Below are 27,719 nucleotides of genomic sequence, written 5' to 3'. Positions count from 1 at the left end.
GTTATAATAGATGCATGTTTAGAAGTTGGAAGTGTTTGAGGGCTTGAGGAGATGGAAGTTTGGGTAGATGTAGCTGCTTTCGGGAAGAGAAAGGTGCTCTGCAATGCGATTTGGATGTGATGAACTGTTTTAGCAAGAGTTGACCCATTGCTGATGGTACTGGGTGTGGTCCAGCTAGCTGGGAATAGATAGTATTTTATGTTTTCACGTCATTGCACCGTGGACTGAGAGTGAAGATGGAAATAACATTATAGGGAAAGTAGCAACGTTGAGAGTGATTAAGAAAGTATGTTTTTCTTTTCTTTTTGCTGCCCAATGATTGAAACACATCCTACATTAATGTTAAGCCCTTAAGTAATATTAAGTAGAAATGACCCTATACCCTTTAATTTACTGAGACTTCAATTTTGGAAAATTTACCATGACTATTCTACCCCAAACTGAAGCACCCAGTAATAAACCGAAGATAGACACAAAAGCTGGAGTAACAGTGGGACAGGCATCTCTGGAGAGAAGGAATGGGTGACGTTTTGGGTCACCCATTCCTTCTCTCCAGAGATGCTGCCTGTCCCGCTGAGTTGCACCAGCTTTTTGTGTCTATCTGCGGTTTAAACCAGCATCAGCAGTTCCTTCTTACGCACCCAGTAATAAAGCCTGACAGTAATTTAAAAACACTTTTAACACTGAATGGAGCAGTATTTATTGGCACATTTCTAAATCGTGGGAGAGTGACTGAATAATTATATTTGTTTTCTGGAAAGAATTAGGGTTGATTTGTTTTATTATTAGGTTCAAAAATGTCAACAAAGGAGTTTTCCACACACATTTAATTTCATCCACCAGTCAAAATAAGTCAACAGCTGATTAGCTACACAGTCCAACAGTCATTTTCACAAAGTTCAGAACATGTTCTCTCAGTGATGCTCACATTTATAATTTCCCCAATCGTTAAATTCTGAATCATCATCTAGATACAGTTAGTAACAAATTTTTCTGCAATCATATTTTTGATAGTTTTTTTTGACATTCCTAATAAGGCATAAGATTAACCAATTTAAAAAACTCATTTCCATACACTCCTCCATTCTGATTTCACAGACTGCTCTGATTATTGCACAGAACTACAAATATAAAACAAAATTCTGGTTAAAACAATCCACTGCAGAAAATGACAACATTTCAAAGCCAGCAGATTGCCAGCTTTTCTTCACAACCACATCAACATTCCTGGTGATTCACAGGGTGTCTTACCGTCTGAACAAATGCATCTCCTTCAGTGCAATTTAAATTCAGGTTTAGATTAAGTATTTATAATTTTGGAAGATAGTGATTTTGTTTTGAGTAGTTAGGCAGAAGTAGTGAGATTAAAATGAAACATATCTTTTGTCAAATAATTATTATTTCCAGAGAAATCTTTCTAATAAAAATCTTGCTGCATCAGTGCCATTGATTACACGCGTTAGTCGTAAAATAATAAACTCTGAATACAGAATTTCTTTAAAAATTAAAATAGTTTAAAAGTTGTCCTCGGTTGATCTCTAGTCTTCTACTCCTGCTGTTTCTTCGGACCATGAGCGAAGCAGACTCGAGAATTCAGCCACACAGTATTCAGAAAGTACTATGGACGGACTACTTCCCAAATAAACCTCTGGCAGTAGTTTAGCAGCTGGAAGTATCACACTGTAACAATGCTTATGGAGCACTTTGATATAATATTTTGGTTAACTATCCCATATATGGGTATCTCCATGTCGTCAATGGAACATGCGTTTCCTTCACAGATTGAGGTGATGTCCAACGAAGGATGTAGTGGGGTCCTCCAGCCTTGTCATTTGTTCCTTAAGAGAGGGAAAGAGTTAATGACGAATCAATTCATTGCAATTGCAGTTTAATCAAATCTTTGAGCACTGAGTTCAGGAACAAGGAGGTCCTACTGTAGTTGTACAATGCCCTGGTGAGACAAATAGTGTGCAGTTTTGGACTCCTAGTTTGAGAAATGTCATTTTTGCTATTGAGGGAGTGCAGCGTAGGTTCACCAGGTTAATTCCCGGGATGGCAGGACTGATGTATGATGAAAGAATGGGTCGATTGGGCTTGTATTTACTGGAATTTAGAAGGATGAGAGGAGATCTTATAGAAACATATAAAATTCTTACGGGATTGGACAAGCTACATGCAGGAAAAATGTTGCCGATGTTGGGGGAGTCCAGAGCCAGGGGTCACAGTTTAAGAATAAGGGGTAGGCCAGTTAGGACTGAGATGAGTTGTGAATCTGTGGAATTCTCTGCCACAGAAGGCAGTGGAGGCCAATTCACTGGATGTTTTCAACAGAGAGTTCGATTTAGCTCTTAGGGCTAACAAAATCAAGGGATATGGGGGGAAAAGCAGGAATGGGGTACTGATTTTGGATGATTAGCCATGATCATATTGAATGGTGGTGCTGGCTCAAAGGGCCAAATGGCCTACCCCTGCACCTATTTTCTATGTTTAAACTGACAAAAATGTAATTTCCATGCAGTTTCCATTGTAATTTCCATTACAATGCAGTTAATATCCGATTCGATAGCTTTAAGTCCCCAATAGCATATTGGTCCCAAAGGCTGTGCACTTCACAATTAACTGATTTTAAGGAGCTATTTAATAAATTTTTCATCAAATCAGCTTACTATTGGTTTATCACAGACACAGGGGTTCGATGAAATGCCTTGTAAAAAATATACATTGGTAATAAATACAACAATAAATGCTTAAATGGCACAACAGATGGATATGGTGGTCAATGCGGCTTTCGGTAGATTGCCCTACATCAGTTAGCGTATTGCATATAGAAGTTGGGACATTATGTAACAGTTGTGTAACATGTGGTGAGGTTGCATTTGATGTATTGTGTTCAGTTTTGGTCACACTGCTATAGGAAGGAATCTTTAAGCTGGAAAAAGTGCAGAGCAGATTTATGAGGATGTTGCCAGGACTCAAGAGCCTGAGATACAGTGTGAAATAAATGTGACAGTCAACGGAATTTGAATTAAATAGACAGGCTTTAAAACAGTTTAACAGAAATTATTATATGGATTGTTCTAAACCCAGTTCACCTACCAGAGATACGAGCTCCTCCAAATGGTTGCTGTGCCACAACCGAGCCAGTTGACTTGTCATTGATGTAGAAGTTCCCAGCAGAGAATCGCAGAACTTTACTTGCTTCAGCTATAACATTTCTGAAACAAAATCCAAGTCAAATTTTCAATTAATACCTGGAGGGAAATGGATTACTTTAATTTTGGGCAGGTGCAAATCAAACATTAAACTAATTGAAAATGACACAGGTAAATTGTGGAGCCCGGTACAATGGTCAGCATGGACGCGATGGGCCAAAGGGCATGTTTCTCTGCCATGTGTCTCCATGAGACTAAACTACATTGGGAAAGCGTACAAGAAATGCATGATTGATGTGGGTGGTATCATAGAAAGTGAAGATGGTTATCAAAAATTGCAGCAGGATCTTGATCGGTTGGGGAAGTGGGCCGAGAGTGGCTAATGATGTTTAATGTAGATAAGTGCGAGATGTTTCATTTTGGGAAGTAAAACTAGGACAGAACCTTCAGTGAATGGTAGGGCTCTGGGGAGTGTTGTAGAGCAGGGGGATCTAGGCATATAGGTACATAGTTCCCTGAAAGTGGCGTCACAGGTAGATAGCGTGGTGAACATCAATCAGGGTATTGAGGATAGAAGTGGATCGTTATGTTATAGATGAACTAGACATAGATGTGGTCACCTTGCTATGGGAATTATGTCATTAAGCTGGATAGAGTGCAGACAAGATCTATGAGAATATTGCCAGGACGTGAGAGGTCGAGCCATAGGGGAAGGTTGGGCAAACTAGGGCTTTATTCCTTGGAATGCAAAGGCTGAGGAGTGATCTGATAAAGGTCTATAAAATTATGAGGGGAACTGATGGGATGAATACATAGGGTCTGGTGTTTCCACTGCCTTTTTATATTAGTTGTGATGTTTCTAATTTCCACTGTTTGGTTCTCATCATCTACCACATTAATTTAAACTCCCCAAAAGAGTATTAGCAGCCACCAACTCCCTCCCTCCCCCCCACCACACCCCTGAGAACAGAGGATGAATATTTTTCTAATGCAGTTCCTTGCAATCTGGAATGCGTCGCTGAAAAGGAGGAACCAGATTCAATAATACCTTCAATAATAATAAAAAGGAAACAAATTGCAGGTTTAAAAGAGCAGATGACAAATAGATATTTCTTTCAAGGGTGGCAGAGTAAACTGGGATGAATGGTGACTTTTCGTGCTCAATGGTTCTACGATTCGAATTAAAGAAGCCAAAGAGGGGACATCTAAGAGCTTTTTGTGCCGTGTTAGAGACAATTCTCAAGTCTCTGGGCAGCCAGTAGCAATGCTGGGGAGAGCTCTGGAAAACAAACCATTCCTGAATTGCAAATCTTGTCCCTCTGGCTAGGGGAAACTAGCAAGAAATAATAGGCTTCACCCCCTTTTAAAATTTTGAAAGTATAATCACCCATCTGTGACAGATACATTAAAAAAAATTTACATCAGAGCATTTGCGATTATTCTAAAGGCCATTATCTAAATTAATAACACAAGCTATTGTCTGTATATTGCATGATGATTTAAGGCATTGATCACACTCAATATAATGATTGTAAATCCACCAAAAACTCACTTATCTTGTGCAAAAATTGCACCTGTGAGACCATAAGGGGTACTTGTGTCAATCAAGTGAAGAATTTCCTGGTACTGATCAGCTGGATAAACATACACAGCCACGATGGGTCCAAAGATTTCCTGAAAGCAATAAAAGCATTTTGTTCATAATTCAGTTGTGCTCTACTGTTATAGGAAAGATGTTGTCAAGCTGGAAAGGATACAGAGAAAATTTACGAGGATGTTGCCAGGACTAGAGGGTCTGAGCTATAGGCAGAGGTTGAGTAGGCTGGGACTCTATTCCTTGGAGCGCAGGAGGATGAGGGGTGATCTTATAGAGGTGTATAAGATCATGAGAGGAATAGATTGGGTAGATGCACAGAGTCTCTTGCCCAGAGTAGGTGAATCGAGGACCAGAGGACATAGGTTTAGGGTGAAGAGGAGAATATTTAACAGGAATCTGAGGGGTAACTTTTTCACACAAAGGGTAGTGGATGAACAGAAAAAGCTGCCACAGGAGTTAGTTGAGGCAGGTGCTATCCCAACATTTAAGAAGCAGTTACATAGGCACATGGATAGACAGGTTTGGAGGGATATGACCAAATGATGGCAGGTGGGACTAGTGTAGATGGGACATGTTGGCTAGTGTGGGCAAGTTGGGCCAAAAGCCCTGATTCGACACTGTATCACTATGACTCTACTCGATAATTCCATAGCAGCAGCAGCTGAGACACAAGCCCAGGTTTTAACTAGAGGGTATGAATGCCTCTCGAACAGTGCAGCTGGTTTGTTGTGCAGGTGAACCTCCTTAATCCTGGCCATCAGTATATTCCAAAGAAGGCTTCCATGACGATGAGGCCAGCAGTCAGGAGCAGAATTCCTGACCAGATTCATACATAAGGAAGCGTCAAAAGAATGAGGTAACTGAGTTTAGTGATGCTTAGTGACTATCTGTGATTGGACTTTACTGGCTTTATCTTGCACTAAACATTATTCTCTTATTGTGGATCTAAACACTGTAACTGGCTCAATTGTAATCATGTAATGTCTTTCTGCTGACTGGTCAGCATGCAATAAAAGCTTTTCACTGTACCTCAGTACATGTTACAATAAACTAAACTGAGCTTAGTTAAAGATGGTGGTACATTCTTGATCTAAAAGGAAATCATAAACTTTTTGAAGATATTTCTTTCTTGGCCTCTCCACAGTCAATTTCACAGCAGGTTTCCTAGCTTGGTCTGTGCAGTCTGCGATTAAAATAGCAAATGAGGACCACGTGAGATCTTTTGACATCGACATTAGCAAGATATTCACTTGCTTCCCAAACTCTGGGCCATAAAGTAGCATACAACCATAGCCCTGCTTAAGCAGAAAGAGCATTGCTGTGAATTTCCAGAACTAAAATGCAATTTTGCCCGGCTGAGATAAATGCTAAACTGTACCCAGTACGATTTGTACATACAATAGCAATCACATAGCATTGTAAAGGAAAACCAGCAGATATTCTCAATACCAGATATAAGGAGAAATTTCCTGATATGCACGCAAATGCTTTGGAAGTAGAGTTTGATCATTTAAAGTACATATTTTAAATACATTTTGGAAAAATACAACCATACCAACTGTTAAAATGTGGATTAGGAATATGATGGACATAGCACGCCTTGAAGAAATGAGACTCCGACTAATAGATAAATATGACCAATTCTTAAGGAGTTGGTCTCCTTTTATTGACTTTTTGGAATCATGTGATGCAGCGGTACCATAAGGATTGCTGATTTCAGTTCATGACGTGGATAGATCTACATCTCCGAATATAGATTTGAAAAATTCTCTTTTAAGGGGCCTTTTCTTCTATTTCTACTTTCCACCTTTTCTTTTTTATTTATTTTTTTTTATTTTTATTTTTTATATCCACTTCACATTTTTCTACTCTCTACCATCTATTTTTCCACTCTTTCCCCTTTCTATTGTTTTCTTTTTCTTGTCTTGCTTACTCATAACATAAAACTAGAGGTTGTACATAGAATGGATTACGGTATGACATAGTTGGCACCTAAAATTAGGTGCCACTATTGTTTTGTATTGTATTAACTTCTAATAAAATAAATAAAAACAAAAAAAAATAAATAAATAAAAATATATATATATTTTAAATAAATGTCATACAGAAGGATATTATAACATTCACATAGGCTTGAGTGGCCCAAATTTGTCCATTTTATCAGTCTAAAGATGCTCTATAATATGGACTGAGTATTTGAAATTCAGATATTTCCTATTATTTGCAGAAGATCTGTGGTGGGTGATATTCTTACCTCTTTCATTATAGGATCCAGTGGGTCTTTTGTCTCTATAATTGATGGCTGCACATAATAACCAACTTTATCATCACATTTTCCACCTGCAATTACTGTTAAATTTGGGGAGGATTCTACATGCTCCAGCCATTTCTTCATTCGAGCAAAAGACTGAAAGAAAAAAAAATGTTGCAACATGTAAAGCAAGCAAAACACTGCAATTTTCTCCACAGATGCTTTTGAACTGCTCTCTTTCTTCCTGAACCATGACTACCCCTCTACCGGGGTGGGAGATTGCAATCTGTTTCGACTAATGCAATCAACCCAACGTGCACAAACAATTAGATCAAATAGAACAAGTTGACCTACAACTTTAGGCTGTGCACACCATAAACGGTATTGTATATGCAAGAAGATACTTCTACCATAGTAGACAGGCCCCTTGATCAGCCATTTCCCACAAATTTGCTCGCATCCTTCTTCTGCACAGGACAAGAAGAGTTCCCCTGATCATGGTGTCATTGGGCATACCCAGACCATATAACATAACACAGACACATTACAAGAGGGACCTTAACTACCTTAAAGGCCATTCATTGCCCTCTGCCAACTTCTCTGCTACCTGGACTAAATTATTTCACTCTCTCCACCATGAAATATTAACTATGTTGCCTGACCTGCTGTGTTCTCCAAGTATTTTTTTGTTTTCGTTTGATGTTTCTTCCGATTGAGTGCCAAAAATTAAATCTCCAATAGCATTCTTTACCTTGTTATCAATGACTGCTGAAAAGAATGTTTCGAAGTCATCAACTGGCTAAAAAAAAAGACAAAACATTTATTGAGATCAAAATCACATTGCAACTTTGTACACAATATTCAATTCACAGCTCAAAACCTAAGCTACACTTCACAATAACAAATAATCACAGCTCTGCAAAGAGAGATCATTTGACAAATTGTTATCCAGAGGTTAGTTGGGTAATAAATTTGATTATGTTCTGCATTGCCTCACATGGTTCTAATTAGATCAACCTACACCCAGAGTCCCATGTTAAAATAATCTTAATAGATGGTAATTTCTAGCAGAAGCATGTTCAAATATGAAGGTCTTAGGATCGCAAACCAATTCAGTTACATACAAGGCAACTGTCTGGTTAGTTCCAGTCAGATTACCAGCAATTTACAAAATCAAAACCAGCTTTTGGCCAAAGTCCAGTAAAAAAGGGACCATCCTTAACATTGGAGAGACTGTTTAGAGCTGATGTCAGAAGTACTGTTGAAACACAAGGGAAACAACTGGAACTCTCTCTAAAAAGCTGTAAAAGGTGGACTGTCAACAGAAAAACAAATGGCGATTTTGACGTAGAAACGGTTGCAAAATTAGGTGGAGATAAACTGCAGATCAGACATAATTTCCGCAAATGGCACAGCGCGTTCAAACATATCCCCATGTCTTTATTTGTTTGCTGCACAAACTGAAGACAGAAATGGTTTCAGATTGCCTGAATGTTTGTGGAGAGCGACTATGCCTTCAGCTCGACAATCTTAACCACACCCAATAAGATGGAGCACTGAAGCATTGACAACTACACAGCATGTCACCACACGCTGAACTCATACCTTTTTGGCAGTTTAATGGGAAACAACTCCACTGAAATGCAACCCTTACAGTTTGGCGACACGACTCAGACACTATTGTAACTTTATATGGCAAGGTCAGCAAAATCCAGAGCCAAGGAGCAATCCCTCTAGGATAGGATAAAAGTGACTTGCGTGTATTTTTTTTAAATAAAGGTTGTTTTGTAGTTCATGGAAATCATCCGTCCTCACCCAACATGTATTATTTCCCCATACAAACATTTATCCCATTACCAAAGCTATCTCTGACATAGATTACTTTCCGAGCATTCTACACGATTCAAGGCAAGGAAATTCACCACAGATGGAGCCTATACAACCTGTCACGTCCATGCCAGTAAAGCAGCATACTGAAACTACACTTCCAGCAGCAGAGCATGGAAAGCACTTTGACCATCATTTAAAACATACAGATGGTCAATTAAGATGGCAAACAGGTATTGTGGTAAGAGTGGTGTGACTCAGCATGCTGGATGTGTAGAAACACTGGCATTTAGAAAAACAAAACATTACTTTGATCCATTTACATAATAGCACTAATATCCCCACACTGAGGATTTTACTACTTCAAAGTTGGTTATTATGGTAGTAAGCTGCATTTGTGCAAATGGGATTTGGATCAAACATTTATTTTAGCATAAAGAAATGCTCATTGTGCTCACTTCATCTGCAGTTAGTGGAGCAAAGGGCAACTGTGGCGCATAGGGAAGAGGGTGGATACACAGCACTACAGTTTAAGCCAGTTGAATGGTAAAATTGAGTGATCAGCAAATTCTCCTGCTGCTTTAAAGAGACCAACTTTTGAGATTAAACATGAGGTGTTAGCTTTGATCTAATACCACCACAATCTTCTGGATTCATGTTTTTTTTCCAATGAGACCAAAAGCAATAATAAATCATGAGCCCGAATCCAAATAAAAAATATTTTAGTCACATTACATTCCATAATACAAATCATTTCTAAATACAAGCTTAACCTCATTTAATCAGCACTTTCTAATTTATCTCACTTTTTAATTACCATTTTTAACCTTCGTAGGATCCTGCATTTCATCCTGGATTCTCAAGAATAAAAAAGGATAAATTGGCTGAATTTTTCTCATACTTACATTTCCTACTTTTATTTTCTTTTGCTCATCCTGGAGATTCTTTTTAATTTCAGGCCACAGTGTATCAGGCACATACACCCTTGAGCACGCTGAACATTTCTGCCCTCCGTATTCAAAAGCAGAACGAATTGTACCATTTACTACACTGGTAATATCAGCTGATTTATGCACAAAATGGTAGTTTTTCCCGCCACATTCTGTAAAGAAACAAGAGTTTTCTGATAAATCTATTTGATTTAGAACATACCAATGTGGCTAAGCAAGAGGTAAAGGTTTGCCAACAGACAAGATCTTAAATTCCTCTGATCCCCTAACTTGGAGCATGAATAAGCAAGGTTTCCAATTATATATTTTTTGTAAAAGTTCCAAAATAATCCAACAAAGCAAAAGGAACCAAGTTGAATAAGGAAAAGACATGACCAGTTTGCATTTGCTTTAAACTGTTTTAAACAGAGGTTCCCAAAATGATAGATCTTAGAAGTTGTTTTAATTCTGGTTTGTCTGAGGATATTATATGAAAGTGCTACCAGAAGAGGACAGACTTTGTAGAGAAAGCTTCCAGAGCATAATAAATGAATTAAGGCTTATAAATATTTTATGGAGTCAAGGAAAGAGCGTTCACGTCGCGGACCTGCTTCCACCAATCTTTCCACCACCACGCACAAGAAGCGACAAGACAGACACCATTGTATGCAGATACCGAGAAGTGTATTCAGCTCTGGTTGAACAACTTCTAATCTTGTGTGTGGACTCGATAAGAAGAAGATTATTTTATGACACGAGGATTTGACCACTAATCACTTGGGATAGAAAATCATTTTAAAACGATAAATTCCTTGGCTCTGAACAAATTTACATATTATCCACTGTTGATATTATTCAGTTACTTTTGTGAATTAACCACATCTATAATTGAATTAACTGCAATATAGTTTCCTTCTCAGTTTTTAAAACCTTGCTCCCAGGTCTACCAGTTGCACTTTCCTTCCTGGCGTATTTTAGTTAAAGAGTCGCACTATTTGTGGCATTATTCCTGGGCTTTTTTTTTTTTTAATGCATAATTGAAGTGGTTTCATAATTCTTTTCCTGACACGTTGACCACAACAATCAGTTTAGTCTAGAAATGCAATGCGGGAATAGGTCCTTCGGCCTAGTGAGTCTGCGCCGACCAGCCCTACACACTAGGGACAATTTATAGTTTTTTTACCGAAGCCAATTAACCTACAAACCTGCACGTCTTTGGAGTGTGGGAGGTAACTAGACCACCCAGGGAAAATCCACACAGTCATGGGGAGAACGTAAAACTCCATACAGACAGCATCCGTGGTCAGGATCAAACCTGGGTGTCTGGCACTACAAGGCAGCAACTCTACTGTTGTACCACCATGCTGCCCTTGTTCTTTCTGGAAAAGCCACAGGTTATCTTCTAAGAAAGAATACATAAATGATCCCAATCTACATCTTTACTCACATTATAAATGACAGACAATGCGCGATGTAATGCTGGTTTGGAACTATTTACAAGACGAGTATACTGCCACATTGTACGTGGGTAAGTTAACACAATCAAAGAAAAAACACGCAATGCTGGAGTAACTCAATGGGTCAAGCAGCATACCTGGAGAATCTGGATTGGTGGTATTTCAGGTCAGAACCCTTCCACATTTTAATATAATCAATATCTTTATAATAACATCTTCCTCAGATGAACTTTCCTTGTATTGGCACTAATTTGAGAAATCAATTTCCATAATTTATTTCTAGACATTATAATTAAGACCTCAGGAACTTCAAGTAGGAATCTCGGAAATATAGAAAAGATATTGGGCATGTTAAATATTTAGTAATGTTAATTTGTATGGGATTGCTTCAAAAGATTGTTGGTCAGAACTAAGAAGAAATGTTCCTACCTCCAATTATACGAGGAAAGCTACGGTACTTTTCCAGGCTTGCAGAAGCCTGCTTCCAAAGATACTTAAATGTTCTGGAGAAGAAAAAGAGTGCCAAGTTATATAAAATATACACCATAGTTTTTCACACTTCTAAAACCCAAGTTGGAAAAAAAAACTTATCACCTTACACCATAAATATAATACAAGGCAAAGAACGTTGAAGGAAGATTCGAAAGAGGTTTAAATCCAGTTTTTGTTTGGATGGTATTAAGTGGTGACAGATATCAGAGGCACAAGAAACTCAGATCAGTGAGTTATGACCATCTGAATGCAGAACCCAAAACCAGGGTAGAAGCAAGCTCAGAAGAGATCTGGATAAAAGCTTGAATGTTAAAGCGTTACAGAGACAGGAGAAGGGGAAAACAGGAATACAAATAGCTGAAGGGTCCCAACCATCAACGTTGTCCGTCCATTCACTCCCCAGATGCTGCCTGAACCGCCAAGTTCCTCCAGCACTTTGTGGTTTGAATAATAGCTCTTCAGTTTTACCAAAAAGGAAGCATATGCACATCAGGGCAAACAGGCCCAAAGTATTTTGCTGAATAAGTACAAAGCCAATTTCTGCGGCCTGTATATGTGCTTCAATGAAAAATTCACGTCCACATTTATGTAATCCTGTGCTGGTATAATTAATTCCAGTACTACTGTTGCAGTACCACCTCAATTATGTACCCCTAGGCCTGTATACCCAAGTTCTGCTTCACAATTCTTACTTTAATTATTTATAGTTAAGCATATTGATTTCATAGAAAAAGTAGAAATTTTAAATGGAGCTATTATTTCTGCATGCCTTCAGTAACATTGTCTTCGAACTCAGCTAAAGTGAAAACTAAAAATCCTATTCACTTTGAAATGCAATTACAAGAGCGATTGTGTTATTTTTACATAAGTAACGAGAAACTAGACAATATACTAGCAATGTTACAAAATTTTGAGATTTTAAAAATCAAGTCTGTAATTTATCCCATCAGATAAAGCATAAAAATAAGTTTAATTTGACACCTAATTCACTTTCATATCTCAAGTATTAAAAAAGTTATGGCCATTTTCATACTGGGAAATGAGCATCTTGTTCCCTATTGATTTTCTATGGACATAACAAAAAAGCTGTGATCGTGAACAGTCAAAAGCCCATAACTTTCTTAAAAATTAAGAGAACTGAATGAAATTTTCAGTTATCATAGATTGAAGCATTCTGAAACAAATATAAAATAATCTTACTTGGATGACCTGAAATTAAAGCATATAATTAGTTAGTTATCTAATTGTAGCTAATTTCAGACTTCAATTACTAGATCTAAACATCTATCCATTTCTTAATAAATGATTAACATTTTTAAATAGCCTAAATGTCCAAATAATATTCACAAATAATTCACAATAAAACATGATTTTTAAATCTCATTTACATTAATTTATAGGCCAAATGGAAGGAATTTAGTGTTCAATTGCTGTAAATAAATGACCATTTAAATCAGCTTTCCAGTGGGTCCCTGTGGAACGCGCTGGTTTAGAACGTTCACATTGCGGTAGATTTGTGCCCCCAAATGCCGAGAAAAATACTGCGGGATATAATGGGGCCAAAATGAGCTACTCGCAATATTAAACTTTGTATAAAGGGATCTTTAGAAGCCCTTTTTAATGTAAAAATATACAGCATACCTTCAGTAATTTGCTTTATGAGACCCTGCGGTTGCTGGTGGTCGCGCGTTTAGAGATTGATTTTTAAACTACTATAACTATTATACGAGGCCTTTAAAACTAATAATAGCTTTTGCGACGGGGTCTTTCAGCGATTTTTCGTTAATAATTAACTAGGCTGAACATCTTCGATTTGAACAGCCTAGAGAAAATCGCGTTTTAAACCCGCCCCCCTCTAAACGGCGCCAAAATCGCGCACACCCGCAGCGACAGATTTTCAGCGACGCTTCAGGTAGGCTTTGCAACATACCTAAATATACATTCTGAAGATACAACATTTGGACTTTTTTGTAATCGAAGGAATAAAAAATAAGCATAACTTTCTTCTCTAATCTTGTTATGCATGTTTCATCAAATGCTTGAAATCTTGCAATATCTAGACCCCTCCCCACCCCAGGAAATGAATATTACAACATTATTTTTCTGTCTCATCGGAGATTAATATTATACATTTCATAATTAATGGTAGTTTCAAATACAGTTGAAAAGATTTATTAGTTTTTCGCCTTTCTCTGCTCCCTTAAGCAGGAGCTTAAACCCAACTTTTTTGACTTGGCTTTCAGACACTATTCTAATTTCCCAAAGGGTCTTTAACCAAAGCATTACCTATCCATGTCCGCCAGAGATGCTACCTTTCCTGCTGAGTTACTCCATACTTTATGTGCCAGCATCCACAGTTCCTTTGACTTGATGTCAATCTTCAACAACATTCATGTGAAGCTGCTATTCACCAATAAATGCAGTTTGTCAATACTTACGGGACACTGCCAGTGAAGTTGATTCCTGCTAAATGTTCAGAATCCAAAATTGTTTCGCCAAATAACGGCCCATCAGCTGGGACAAACTGAATGACATTCGGCGGAAGTCCGGCTTCAAGTAGTATTTCGTACACTTTATAACTAGCAGCCATAGCCGTGTCACTGGGTTTCCAGACCACCACGTTACCCTGAAACAATATGCAAGTTTACCATCTTACTTGAATTTCTTAATTTATTATCAAAACTGCATGATAGAATAAATTGTGGCATCTTGAACAGAAGAGCGTCACAAAGATGTGCAATACTGGCTGTAGCTGGATTTGTAGAAACTAAGCACACCTGTTATCACAAAAATAACACTAGCCCCAGGAAAATAAATAGTTATTGCGCTCCCTTATGTTATTCCCTTATCATTTTTGTTGTATGACGGTCTGGTATGTGAATATAGCCAAATTATATAGTTGACAAATTAACTTGATTTATCGTAGAATCTCACATGGCATATCTAGATAGAGGTAAGGACTACGCATACACAGCACTTACGTATCAAGAAACCTCCAAATCTTACTGAGATAATCACCCAGCAATTACAGGGATAGTATATACAGTTCTTTGCCTGGTCAGGTTTTGATCCCAAAAAGCACCAAGTATCCTTCAGTTTAAAAGGGAATATAATAGCTTCCCACAGCAATCGTTTCTACAATATGTTTTTTCAAATGTCTTAATACTCTATCAGTTCGTCACAAGCACCCACTAGCCTATTTGTTTATGAATTCCAACTGCAATGGAGGAATGAGAGAAACTATAAACAAAATACTTAAAAGCAGAAAAAACCATCTGGTCCAGATTTTGCGCATCCTAGGAACCAAATAAACCAGGATAGAAAGAGAACAGATGAGTCACAATCTTTAAAATGGTTTATTGTGAATACGGTGAAAGGCGACCCTCTACACCCTTGGGATTCTGTTTGCAATGTGCTCTCGTGTAATGTCGGATTTTTAATATATAATTTGTTTCTTACCATAAGAGCTGGAGCTCCTGCCAGATTCCCACCGATTGCAGTGAAGTTAAAAGGCGAAATAGCTGCTACAAAGCCCTGCAGGAAAAAAAATAGTCAGTTCAGTATCGGAGCTCAACGCAAAAAATACTATTATTGATCATTTACTGCAATACACTGTTCTGGCAATTTTTTCCCCCAAGTGTTTTGACGAAACTAAATGCAGATCTCTTGTATCTTTATGTTTTGCTTACTCCTAGTTACACCCTCACCTTGTTACACCCTCACCTCTAAACTCCTGTACAGAGTTTTGTTGGTGCTTGGCGATTCACTGATTGGTTGTTGATGCTGAAGTTCCAAAGCGTATTTGGCATTGAATCGAAAGAAGTCAATTAGTTCTGCTGCTGCATCAATCTCTGCTTGAATGACTGTTTTACCCTGAAAAAAAAGACCAATATGAACATTTTATAATTTCATATAGATTACCACTTAAGAGTTTGGTCTGAGGCCTTATATGTTCTCAAGTAGATGGAAAAGATCCCACATAAATAGGGTAGTGAAGTTGTCAATTCCTTAACTAACATAAGTTAAAATAATTATCCGGTCATAATGCAGTGAGTGGCATTGAGGTGCACAAATGGACTGCTGCATTTTAAATTTCACCACACGACTATACTTAATGAATTGGCTATAAAGACGTTTGGATTAGCTCTAAAGAACATATACTTAAGAATGTCCTTTTCCTCTTCCTTGCTGTTGTGAATCCATTCGACATACCTGGCCAACCATTGTTCTAGCCAACAGGTCTGCACGTCTTGACCCACTGATCAAGTCAGCCGCTTTGAAAAATATTTGAGCTCGATCCTCGATGGGTTTGAGATCCCATTCTCTGTGAGCAGACAGCGCTGCATTAATTGCTTTGTTAACTAATTCCTGCAAAAGGAAAAATGTAAAATCAGCATTTACTTGTGTAAAAATAATTTAGGTTAAAATGCATTTAATCTCGGGAGTTATGATGAACATCAAATGTCTACTTTCCCCCACATTCGCAAGCTAGTTTTTTTTACTGACAAGCTATAACATTCCATCATGTATAATAGGAAATCAGAGAGTTAAAACCCTTTTTTAAGGAGGAGGGGGTGGTTTGGGAGGCAAACGTGGATAACCACTTTTCCATCACATTTCCTAAGTGAAAAGATCTTGAAGTCCAAGGCCAGACTTTGTTACTGGATCCTGGTTACTATCAGTTATGCAGAATGAATACACTTTTTTTCATACCCTTTATTGCCTATCAATACTTCTGGAAGCTATTTTAACTTCAATGCAAGAGGCATTTTAGCCACAGACTGAAAACATATTTCCCAAACCCTGAATCTTTTATTGCCGATCAGAAAATCATTCTATATTCAGTTTTGTCTGGGGATGAAACTAATTCTAACCCATGGTATTCTAATACAATAAAAACTAATCTCCATTTCACAGCCAATTTCACAACTTCAATATTCATCAAAGCACTTCAGCATTATACCATGTAACTCAGGGAAATGTGACGGCCTATTAGCATGTAGCAAGGTCCCATGATACCAAAGGACAATGTCAATTAAACTGCTACCTTTAATTGATTTTAATTAAATGAGAAAAAATAGCTACAACATGACAGGGAGCTCAAAAGAGCACCAATGAATATGTATCTGATTTTCTCTGAAATATGCTACCTCCAACAATGCAATATTCTCTCATTAGAGCACCAATGTCGCAGCCCAATGGAGCTCAAACCCATAGCAGCCTGATTCAGGATGCAACAGTGGTACTCACTTAGATCATTTTAATATATCATTGTAAAATCCATAAACCTGGGCTGCTGTTACTGTATTTATCAATCCAGTTATTCATGCTGCTCAGCTTACCTTGTCAGCATAGCAGAATTTGGCTACCTTGTGCGAATGGTTAAATGGCTAAAATAAAAGAAAAGAAAATTCATTTTGTGATGATGCTGTGTTGCTAGAATATGTAGTTAGCTATAGCATTGTGTGTAAGAAAACCTACAAATCAAACATGAGCATATTCAGAAAAATACAAGACAATGATTTAATTTTAAGAATTACAAAGATACATGGCATTTAAGGTGTAGGCATTTCATCGCGACACCATAAGTACAAATCTGGGCACCACCATTTGGGAAAGATGTGAAGTCAGAGAGAGGGAACTAAATGGATTTAGGAGAATAATTGTGAGGATGTGACGCTTTATTTGTGTGGACAGATTGAGGTTGTGATTGTTCTCCCCAGAATAGAGAAGATTGAAAGGTATCTGATAGAGATTTTAAATTAATAAAAATGCCATATACAGTAGGTAAAAAAAAGTTTCCTCCCACACTCCAGACGTGCAGGGTTGTAGGTTAAATGGCTTCTGTAAATTGTCTTTGGTGTATTGGATAGAACTAGTATACATGTGATCGCTGGTCAGCGCAGACTCGGTGGGCAAAAAAGCCTGGTTCCGCGCTGCATATCTAAAACCAAATTAGTGAAAGGCTGAAGAATTGAAGGGCATACGATTTAAGAAAATTGACAAATCAACCAAAAACAACACGAGCAAAAAATATTTTTATTAAGAAAGTGGCTCAAATGCCCATAACTATAGTGGAGAAAGATTTAATTATATTATTAAAAAATAACTGGTTAAATAATTGAAAGAAAAAGAAAATGCAGGTCTGCGGGAATGGGGTGGGAACGTGTGAATGGCTGGATTGTTGCTATGGAGAGTTGGCATGGACTCAATGTACTAAATGGCCTGTCTCCAGGTTGTAAATCAACCTGCCCAAAACATTATTCATATTCAAAAGATCAAGAAGTTCAAATTTATGGAGTAAAATTGAAATCGAATTAACAGCTTTGCTACAGCTCGCCAGTCAGTCAATGTTGGATTTCAGAAGTATTCTCAATGAAGTAAAAGTGAATAAATGTTTAATTCACTTCTGTACTTACACATAGCTGGTATCGTATCTCTTTAGTCCAGACATGTTCTCCCCCAATAACACATGGGATCTCGAGTGTTCTTCCCTTCAAATCATTCAGAGCCTAACAGAAAGATAATCTACAGATCAGAATAATGGGAGAGCAATTATTACATTTCCATTTCTAAGACTGCTGTGTTACATATTGGAAAGTAATGCACCAACTTAATCCACAAATTAGCCAAGGCCTTCAGATCCACCTATACGCCTACTCTTCTAATTTTTATCTGCCATGCGTTTCCTTCTTGCTTACACTGTTTTTCAATGCAGGACATTAAGCCATCATTGGCATGCACTCCATAATTATTTTCCAAAGTCTATTCAAGCTTATAAAACTTTCTCCTTGAACATGCCTCAATTATCTTACCTAATTTATCCTCCGAGCATACTGAGGATGGAGGGGATAAGGTTGGGAATAAATGAAACTCCAAGCTGCACAGTGTGTCCGAGTCAGTCTTGGGTTGCAGTGCAATGATGTAAATATGGATACAGTAATAATAATAATAATAAGAGAACATGAGATTAGCTCAACTCGGGGCTCATTGTCCCAGGACTGTGAACTATGATCAGAATAAAATTATAACTATTACCTTTTCAGGTAGAGAAGAAATGAACATATACATTACCAGACAATAGAAATAGACAAAGAGTGGCAATAAAGGGGGCTTTTTCAGGTTGGCCGCCAGTGAATAGCAGAGTTGCAAAGGGCTCGGTGCTGGGGTTGCTACTCTTCACGTTGTATATTAATGAATTGGATGAGGGGATTGAGGGCTTTGTGGCTAAGTTTGTGGATGATATGTAAATATGTGGAGGGGCAGATAGTGTAAAGAAAGCAGGGACTCTGCAGAAAGGATTGGACAGGTTGGGAGAGGCAGGTGGAATATAGTGTAGCAATATTTGGAGTCGTGTAATTTGGTAGTAGGACTAAAGGCATAGAATTCTCTAAATGGGGAGAAAATACAGAAATTGGAGGTGCAACAGGACTTGAGAGTGCTGGTACAGGATTCCCAAAAAGTTAATCTGCAAGTCGAACCACTAGTAAAGAAGCCAAATGCAATGCTCGCATTTATTTCAAGAGGGCTGGTATACAAAATTGGGATGGGATGTAATGCTGAGGATCTATAAGGCGCTGATCAGGCCGCATTTGGAATTTTGTGAGCAATTTTGGGCATCATATCTGAGGAAGGATATACAATACAATACAATACAATACCATTTATTTGTCATTTGAACCTCACATGAGGTTCAAACGAAATTTGGTTTCTGCAGCCATACAAGAAAAAAAGAACCAAGACACACACCATATGCTGGCTCTGGAGAGGGTCCAGACGTTTACAAGAATGATCCCCAGGAATGAGTGGGTTAACATACGATGAGTGTTTGATGGTATTGGGCCTGTACTCGCTGGAGTTTAGAAGCATGAAGCGGACCTCGTTGAAACTTACCGAACAGTGAAAGTCTTGGATAGAGTGGATGTGGAGAGGATGTTTCCACTAGTGGGAGAGTCTAGGATTAGAGGTCATAACCTCAGAATTAAAGGACATTCCTTTAGGAAGATGGGGAGGAGTTTCTTTAGAGAGAGGGTGGCGAATCTATGGAATTCTTTGCCACAGCGGCTGTGGAGGCCAAGTTAATGGATATTTTTTATAGCAGTGATAGATATATTCTTGATTTGTACGGGTGTCAGGGGTTATGGGGACAATGGGGTTAGGAGGGAGAGATAGATCAGCCATGATTGAATGGCCTAATTTTGCTACTATCACATGACCTGAAATACAATAACATTGTTGACAATATCGCAATTAATTCCATATCAGTTTCATCAAGCTGAACATGAGCAGGCTCCCAGTTCAATGTGGACATTTCTGTTCATGCGCTAAGATACATCTCTTTCTGATTGATAGGTGCTTGAGTAGTAGTGGCATCAAAGGATACAGGGAGAAGGCAGGAGAATGAGGTTGAGATGGAAAAATAGATCAGCCATGATCGAATGACTAAGCAGACATATTTGGCCGATTGGCCCAATTCCTCTCCTGTGTTTTATGATCTTATGACCAATGTGGAATTACATGTCTCCTGTGACTGTTGGGATTCGTTCATGTGCTCCAATTTTCTCCAACATCCCAAAGATATGCTGATTGATAGATTAAATGGCAAATGGGGATTGCAATGGATGGTGGGAGAATTAGGGGTGTTAATGAGGAAGTGAGAGAGAATAGGTTACAAGAAATAAGTGGGGAACTGGGATTGCTCTAAAGCCAGGCCTAGACTTGATAGAACTAACGACCTTCTTCAATATTGAAATTAATTACAAATTTGGATCATCTGACTGTCTGTTATACTGAAGTCATGTAGCATTTCTTGTTGCATGTGCAGTTGCTTCATTGTGCTGTATAAAGCTTATAACCACACCTTCTGCAGAGCTTGCCGTTCTGAGCTTCCCGGTTTGAATTCAAGGATAGGTTCATTCTTTACTGCTGCTGCAGCCGTGTGTGTCAAGCAGAATCTGCAACAAATGGCCAAACAATCATCCTTAAGGCTAATGTTCAACATCCAGTCAATTGAGTCCATCAAATACAAAATGCAAATATAATAAAACAAAAGCTAAAAGTAATTTTATAATTTTATTTTACATCCTCAAGTTTTCAGAAGGTACATCTTTTACTTCAGGTCCATTTTTAATTACTGTACTGTTTGCATAATGTTTATTGCACAGTACAATGGTTTTGCATTTCATCATGCAAATTTGAGGTGGTCTATCAAATTCCATTCTCACAATCATAAATTATTGTTACAGCGTCCCTATTAATTATCTATATTCCTGTAACCCATTAAAAGCTACTTAGATCTGTTACCCTCTGACTAAAACTTCACGAAGAACACAAAGTGCTGGAGTCACTCAGTGGGTCAGGGAGCATCTCTGGGGGTCTTGGGTAGGTGATGTTTTGGGTCAGTCACTTACCGACCAGAGAAAGAAAGGTATAAACCCGAAACATCACTTATCATGTCCTCCTGAGAAAATGGCCCCAACCTGAAACATCAGCTAGCAACGTCCTCCAGAAAAGGAAACATCCCGACCTAAAAAAACATTGCCTACGAATGTCCTCCAGAGAAGGGTACCGACCTGAAATGTGGCCTGTCCATGTCCTTCAGAGATGCTGCCTTTCCTGCTGAGTTACTTCAGCACTTTTTCTGTGCAAGATTCCAGCACCTGCAGTTCCTTGTGTCTCCTGTGATAAAAGCCTCATGCCTGCTGCCTCCCTTTTGCCACTTATTTTCACCATGACATTTCTGCAGCTAACACCCAACATAAAACTGTCTGCCCCACCCAATATAAAACTGTCCCATCCTTCCCTTTGTATGTGAAACATCTTACCTCCTTTAACTGTGAGCCTATGATTAACTGATTAACACATTTGATACAAGACAAGATACATTTATTTGTCACATGTGCCATTTGGCACAGTGAAATGTGATCACCATACAGCCGTACAATATAATAAAGAACACAACACACGATAGAGTTTAACATAAAACATCCCCACACAGCAGAATCAAAAGTTTCCCACTGTGAGGGAAGGCACCCAAGTCAGTCATCTGGACTACATCAATCATTATCAGTAATGCTTTACCTCTGACGTAAACTGTCAGTTACTCCCAATACTAATTGCTGTTCTTTCCACCAGTATTATGCCCTTAGACCCCTTCACTTTTGTATTTCCACCTCCAACAAGAATTCATCAGTTCTCTAATTCTTAACAGGCTTGACAATGTAAATGCAGGAATTACATTTGTAGTATCAGGGCACGTGGCTTCAAAATAAGTAGTCATTCAGGATGAGCAGAAATGTCCTAATTCAGTGAATTGTTGAAAGTCTCTACCCAAAAGAGTTTTACATTCTCAATTGCTGAGTGTTATCGGGACAGAGGTTCAAAGGTTATTTATTGGTCACATACACCTAATACATCATATTGATCACATAGATCAATATATTTGCATTTTAAGGAAATAAGAAAATGTTGGGCTTAAACAGAAGAGAGGCAGAACAGGCAATAGACAATAGGTGCAGAAGTAGGCCATTTGGCCCTTCGAGCCAACACCGCCATTCAATGTGATCATGGCTGATCAACCACAATCAGTTCCTGCCTTCTCCCCATATCCCGACTCTGCTATTTTTAAGAGCCCTATCTAGCTCTCTCTTGAAAGCATCCATTGAAACTGCCTCCACCGCCCTCTGAGGCAGAGAATTCCACAGACATGAGGGGATGGTGACTTATCCCTGCATCTATTTCTTGTATTCCATTCGTTTTTTCCCTCCCCATCAGCACATCCTAATGTACTATTTACAGTATCACATTTTGTCACCGTCTAACTGCCCTTATAACTCATCCCCATAGCAACTTTAGCCTCAACCCAACACAGATATTCCCGGTCATGTCCATCCATCCTCCTCATCCACCTCCCCCATGCCATTTGAAACAATTTATTCTGAAGGGTTTTCAACACATTAAGATTCTCTTTCCTTGATGTGTAACGCTTCCCTGCCAGGTTTCCAGTATTTTACTGTTTTGTTTCAGACTTCCAGCATTCATCGGGTTTAAAAAAAAAAATTTCACAGAACTGTTTTAGAATCCACCTGCAGTTTAAACCCAACTTAATTTTCCAATAATTTACAGGTTTATACGTCATCCCTCCAATCTATATCCTCTTATCTTAAACCAGATTCCTAAAACAGGCTTCATCTGACCTTCTTTGCCAAACCCACCCTAGAGAAATCCCAGAGGAACTCAGTGGGTCACGCAGCATCTGCAGAGGGAATGGACAGACAACATTTTGGGTCTGGACCTTGCTTCAGACTCTCAGCCCTCCACAGATTGCTGAGTTCCACTACTTTGTGTTTTGCACAAAATTCCAGCACGTTAGAAATCCCTCTGAATAAACCTATCCCATACTTCCGCAAACTGTTTATTTAACTAAACTTGTCAGCCACCTCTTTCATCAAGGACATTTTTATTTGGACTGCGCTGTGAACGACCTTGAGGTCTGGGACTAGCTGGAAGGTTGATTGGGGTAGCTGGAAGGTTGATTGGGGAAGGGAAGGGAAGGGGATAGGGTAGGGGCTGAGGGGGAGGCAAGGGATAGTGGGTCGGGGGGACAGATAGGCAAGGGATAGTGGGGGGTGGAGGGGTGAGGGAGGGATAGGTGAGGGATAGGTGAGGGAGGGATAGGCAAGGAACAGGGTGGTCGGGGGGAGGGATTAGAATGTATTGGGGAGAGTGAGGAATACGGGGGGGAGGGGGAGGAATACGGGGGGGGTGAGGAAAAGGAGGGGGTTCAGGAATAGGGGGGTCGAGGAATAGGAGCATGTGAAGGGGGTGAGGGAATGGGGGAACATGTGAAGGGGGTGAGGGAATAGGGGGACATGGGAAGGCGAGGAATAAGGGGGCCAAAGGGGACGTGGGAATGGGGAGTCGAGGGACAAGGGGGGGGAGGGGGCGAGGAATAGGAGGGGGTCGGGGGGAGTGCGGAAAGAGGCCAAGTGAGGTGCGGGACACAACTTGAGGGAACCGCCGGCTCCCGGCAGAGACACATGACCGCGAAGGGCAGGGATCCCACATCTTTTCTCTGCCGCTGAGGGTGTCGCCCCGCGGTGCCTGACTTTCTCTTTCACTCTCTCTCTCTCTCTCTCGCTATCTCCCTCTCACTCACTCACCCCGGGCGGCCGCGGGCCAGGAGCCGCCTGACCGTCAACATGTCGTCGTCGTCGTCGCGGTCTGAGGCGCGGAGTGATGCTACGGCGGGGGGGGGGGGGGTTGGCCGCGCGATGCAGTCGGCACCGGGCCGCATCACCGTGAGCGCGCACTCCACAAACTTCCCCCCTCCCCCTTTCTTTCCCTCTCTCCCTGTCTCTCCTTCCCTCTCTCTCCCCTTCCCTCTCTCTCCTTCCCTCTCTCCCTCTCCCTTCTCCCTCCCATTGCTAATTCCACCATACACATCAAATTGACATCTCGTTGGGCGGCGGAGTTTGAGCGCCAACTTTTCCGCTGGTTTTAGTCAGAGCGTCAGCGGGCACCCTCCGCGCCGCAGGAAGGAGTGCGCCCCCCCCCGCGTGGGAGCCTTGGGGCAAATATACCAGTAGCCTCTGCCTTGGAGGATGGGGGAAGATCTTATAGAGGTGTATAGAATCATGAGGTGAATAGATAGGGTAAACACACAGAGACTCTTGCCCAGAGCAGGGGAATCGAGAACCAGAGGACAGGTTCAAGGAGAGGGGGGAGAGGGGGGAGAGGGGGGAGAGGGGAGAGGGGAGAGGGGAGAGGGGAGAGGGGAGAGGGGAGAGGGGAGAGGGGAGAGGGGAGAGGGGAGAGGGAGAGGAACCTGAGGGGTCACATTTTCACTCAAAGGGTGGTGGATGCATAGAACGACCCCATAGGAGATAGTTGAGGCAGAGACTAACGAACGCAACGTTTAAGAAACAATTTGACAGGTACATAGAGAGTGTGTAGGAAGGAACTGCAGATGCTGGTTTAAACCAAAGATAGACACAAAATGCTGGAGTAACTCAGCAGGACAGGCAGCATTTCTGGAGAGAAGGAATGGGCGACGTTTCAGGTCGAGACCCAAGGTCTAAAGAAGGGTCTCGTCCTGAAATGTCATAGAAACTTAGAAAATTGGTGCAGGAGTAGGTAATTCGGCTCTTCGAGCCAGCACCGTCATTCAATATGATCTTCCAAATTAATAATAATAATAATGGATGGGATTTATATAGCGCCTTTCTAATACTCAAGGCGCTTTACATCGCATTATTCATTCACTCCTCAGTCACACTCGGTGGTGGTAAGCTACTTCTGTAGCCACAGCTGCCCTGGGGCAGACTGACGGAAGCGTGGCTGCCATTTTGCGCCTACGGCCCCTCCGACCACCACCAATCACTCACACACATTCACACACAGGCAAAGGTGGGTGAAGTGTCTTGCCCAAGGACACAACGACAGTATGCACTCCAAGCGGGATTCGAACCGGCTACCTTCCGGTCGCCAGCCGAACACTTAGCCCATTGTGCCATCTGTCGGCCCACAAATTAGTACCCCATTCCTGCTTTTTCCCCATACCCCTTGATTCTATTAGCCCCAAGAGCTAAATCTAACGATCTCTTAAAAACATCTAGTGAATTGGCTTCCATTGCTTCCTGTGGCAGAGAATTCCACAGATTCACAACTCTCGGTGAAAAAGTTTTTCCTCCTCAGTCCTAAATGGCCTACCCCTTATTCTTAAACTGTGATTCCAGGTTCTGGACTATTAACATGGGGAACATATTTCCTGCATCTAGCCTGTCCAATCCCTTAAGAATTTTATATGTTTCCATAAGATTCCCTCTCATCCTCCTAAATTCCAGTGAATACAAGCCCAGTTGACACCTTCTTTCATCATATGTCAGTCCCGTCATCCCGGAAATTAACTGGTGAACCATCGCTGCACTCCCTCAATAGCAAGAATAGTCAACTATTCCTTTTCTCCAGAGATGCTGCCCGAGTTACTCCAGCATTTTGTGTCTATCTTGGGTACATACTGTAGGTGGCATAGGGTTGGAGGGTTATGGACCAAACGCAGGTATATGGGACTAATGTAGATGGTACATGTTAGGTCAGTGTGTGCAAGTTAGGCCATGCTGTATTTCATGCTATATGACCATGTTGGGATCCTTTGCCGAGGATCGCCAAAAGAAGAGCTCCTACCGCGGGCCTGTGGACTTTAATATCATGAAGCCTGCGGTCTCGGTAAGAAGTGGCCGACTCGGGAGCTCCATGCCGCGGAGTGTTCCATTCCGTCCTGATGCTGGAGTTTCGATCATCCCGACAACATCCTCCTCACAGCATTACACTGCCCCCGCAGCTTTGTGTCATCCGCAAACTTGGAGATGTTGAATTCAATTTCCTCGTCCAAATCATTAATATATATTGTAAATAGCTGGGGTCCCAGCACTGAGCCTTGCAGTACCCCATTAGTCACTGCCTGCCATTCTGAAAAGGACCCGTTTACTCCTACTCTTTGCTTCCTGTCTGCCAGCCAGTTCTCTATCCATATCAATACTGAACCCCCAATACCGTGTGCTTTAAGTTTGCATACTAATCTCTTATGTGGGACCTTGTCGAAAGCCTTCTGAAAGTCCAGATATAACACACCCACTGGTTTTCCCTTATCCACTCTACTAGTTACATCCTCGAAAAATTCTATAAAATTCGTCAGACATGATTTACCTTTCAAAAATCCATGCTAACTTTGTCCAATGATTTCACCACTTTCCAAATGTGCTGCTATCCCATCTTTAATAACTGACTAGCATTTTCCCCACTACCGATGTTAGACTAACTGGTCTGTAATTCCCTGTTTTCTCTCTCCCTCCCTTTTTAAAAAGTGGGGTTACATTAGCTACCCTCCAATCCTCAGGAACTACTCCAGAATCTAGAGTTTTGAAAAATTATCACTAATGCACCCACTATTTCTGGGGCTACTTCCTTAAGCACTCTGGGATGCAGCCTGTCTGGCCCTGGGTATTTATCGGCCTTTAATCCATTCAATTTACCCAACACCACTTCCCGACTAACCTGGATTTCACTCAGTTCCTCCATCTCATTTGACCCCTGGTCCCCTGCTATTTCCAGCCGATTATTTATGTCTTCCTTAGTGAAGACAGAACCAAAGTAGTTATTCAATTGGTCTGCCATGTCTTTGTTCCCCATGATCAATTCGCCTGTTTCTGACTGCAAGGGACCTACATTTGTTTTAACTAATCTTTTTCTCTTCACATATCTATAAAAGCTTTTGCAGTCAGTTTTTATGTTCCCTGCCAGTTTTCTTTCATAATCTATTTTCCCTTTCCTAATTAAGCCTTTTGTCCTCCTCTGCTGGACTCTGAATTTCTCCCAGCCCTCTGGTAGGCTGCTTTTTCTGGCTAATTTGTATGCTTCATCTTTTGTTCTGATACTATCCCTGATTTCCCTTATTATCCATGGATGCACTACCTTCCCTGATTTATTCTTTTTGCCAAACTGGGATGAACAATTGTTGTAGTTCATCCATGCGGTCCTTAAATACCTTCTATTGCATATCCACCATTAACCCTTTAAGAATCAATTGCCAGTCTATCTTGGCCAATTCATGTCTCATACCCTCAAAGTTACCTTTCTTTAAGTTCAGAACCGTTGTTTCTGAATTAACTATGTCACTCTCCATCCTAATGAAGAACGCAACCATATTATGGTCACTCTTGCCCAAGGGGCCATGCAAAACAAGACTGCTAACTAACCCTTCCTCATTACTCAATACCCAGTCTAGAATAGCCTGCTCTCTCGTTGGTTCCTCTACATGTTGGTTTAGAAAACTATCCCGCATACATTCCAAGAAATCCAATACATCTCACCACTTTTACAACACTAGGGTCAATTTCCTTTACGATAAAACTTTATTCATCACAGTGCCTTCCCCGGAACAAACATTGCCACATGGTGGCAGCAGTTGCTGGAATTTATCCTACCATCTTAATTTGTAATATCTATTCCTGACCA

The 27,719-nt window shown here is 40.2% G+C and overlaps 1 protein-coding gene across 1 annotated transcript; it reads right to left on the bottom strand.

The window, feature by feature from the left end:
- Positions 1 to 763: 763 nt before the first annotated feature.
- aldh4a1 (aldehyde dehydrogenase 4 family member A1) lies at positions 764 to 24,046 on the bottom strand. Its single transcript, XM_033048278.1, has 15 exons — positions 23,867 to 24,046; positions 20,566 to 20,659; positions 18,125 to 18,217; positions 17,048 to 17,095; positions 15,918 to 16,073; positions 15,429 to 15,578; positions 15,165 to 15,239; positions 14,144 to 14,331; positions 11,643 to 11,716; positions 9,733 to 9,929; positions 7,752 to 7,799; positions 7,004 to 7,156; positions 4,705 to 4,826; positions 3,097 to 3,215; positions 764 to 1,838 (listed from the first exon to the last, which is right to left on the bottom strand). Exons 1-15 carry the CDS (start codon positions 23,998 to 24,000, stop codon positions 1,726 to 1,728), a joined length of 1,764 nt encoding a protein of 587 aa, XP_032904169.1. The 5' UTR covers positions 24,001 to 24,046; the 3' UTR covers positions 764 to 1,725.
- Between the last annotated feature and the right edge of the window lie 3,673 nt (positions 24,047 to 27,719).

The sequence above is a fragment of the Amblyraja radiata genome, chromosome 31 (genome assembly GCF_010909765.2).
Source record: "Amblyraja radiata isolate CabotCenter1 chromosome 31, sAmbRad1.1.pri, whole genome shotgun sequence".
Lineage (NCBI taxonomy): Eukaryota > Metazoa > Chordata > Chondrichthyes > Rajiformes > Rajidae > Amblyraja > Amblyraja radiata.
This window is presented reverse-complemented; position numbering and strand designations above follow the sequence as displayed.

Coding starts and splice junctions, on each gene's coding strand:
- aldh4a1 (XM_033048278.1), bottom strand. CDS start 24,000: ATGCGGCCCGGTGCCGACTGCATCGCGCGGCCAACCCCCCCCCCCCCC. Junction 15,240..15,428: donor CTCTGTACAGGAGTTTAGAG/GTGAGGGTGTAA, acceptor TTTTTCCTGCAG/GGCTTTGTAGCAGCTATTTC. Junction 11,717..14,143: donor AACTTCACTGGCAGTGTCCC/GTAAGTATTGAC, acceptor TTTCTTCTCCAG/AACATTTAAGTATCTTTGGA.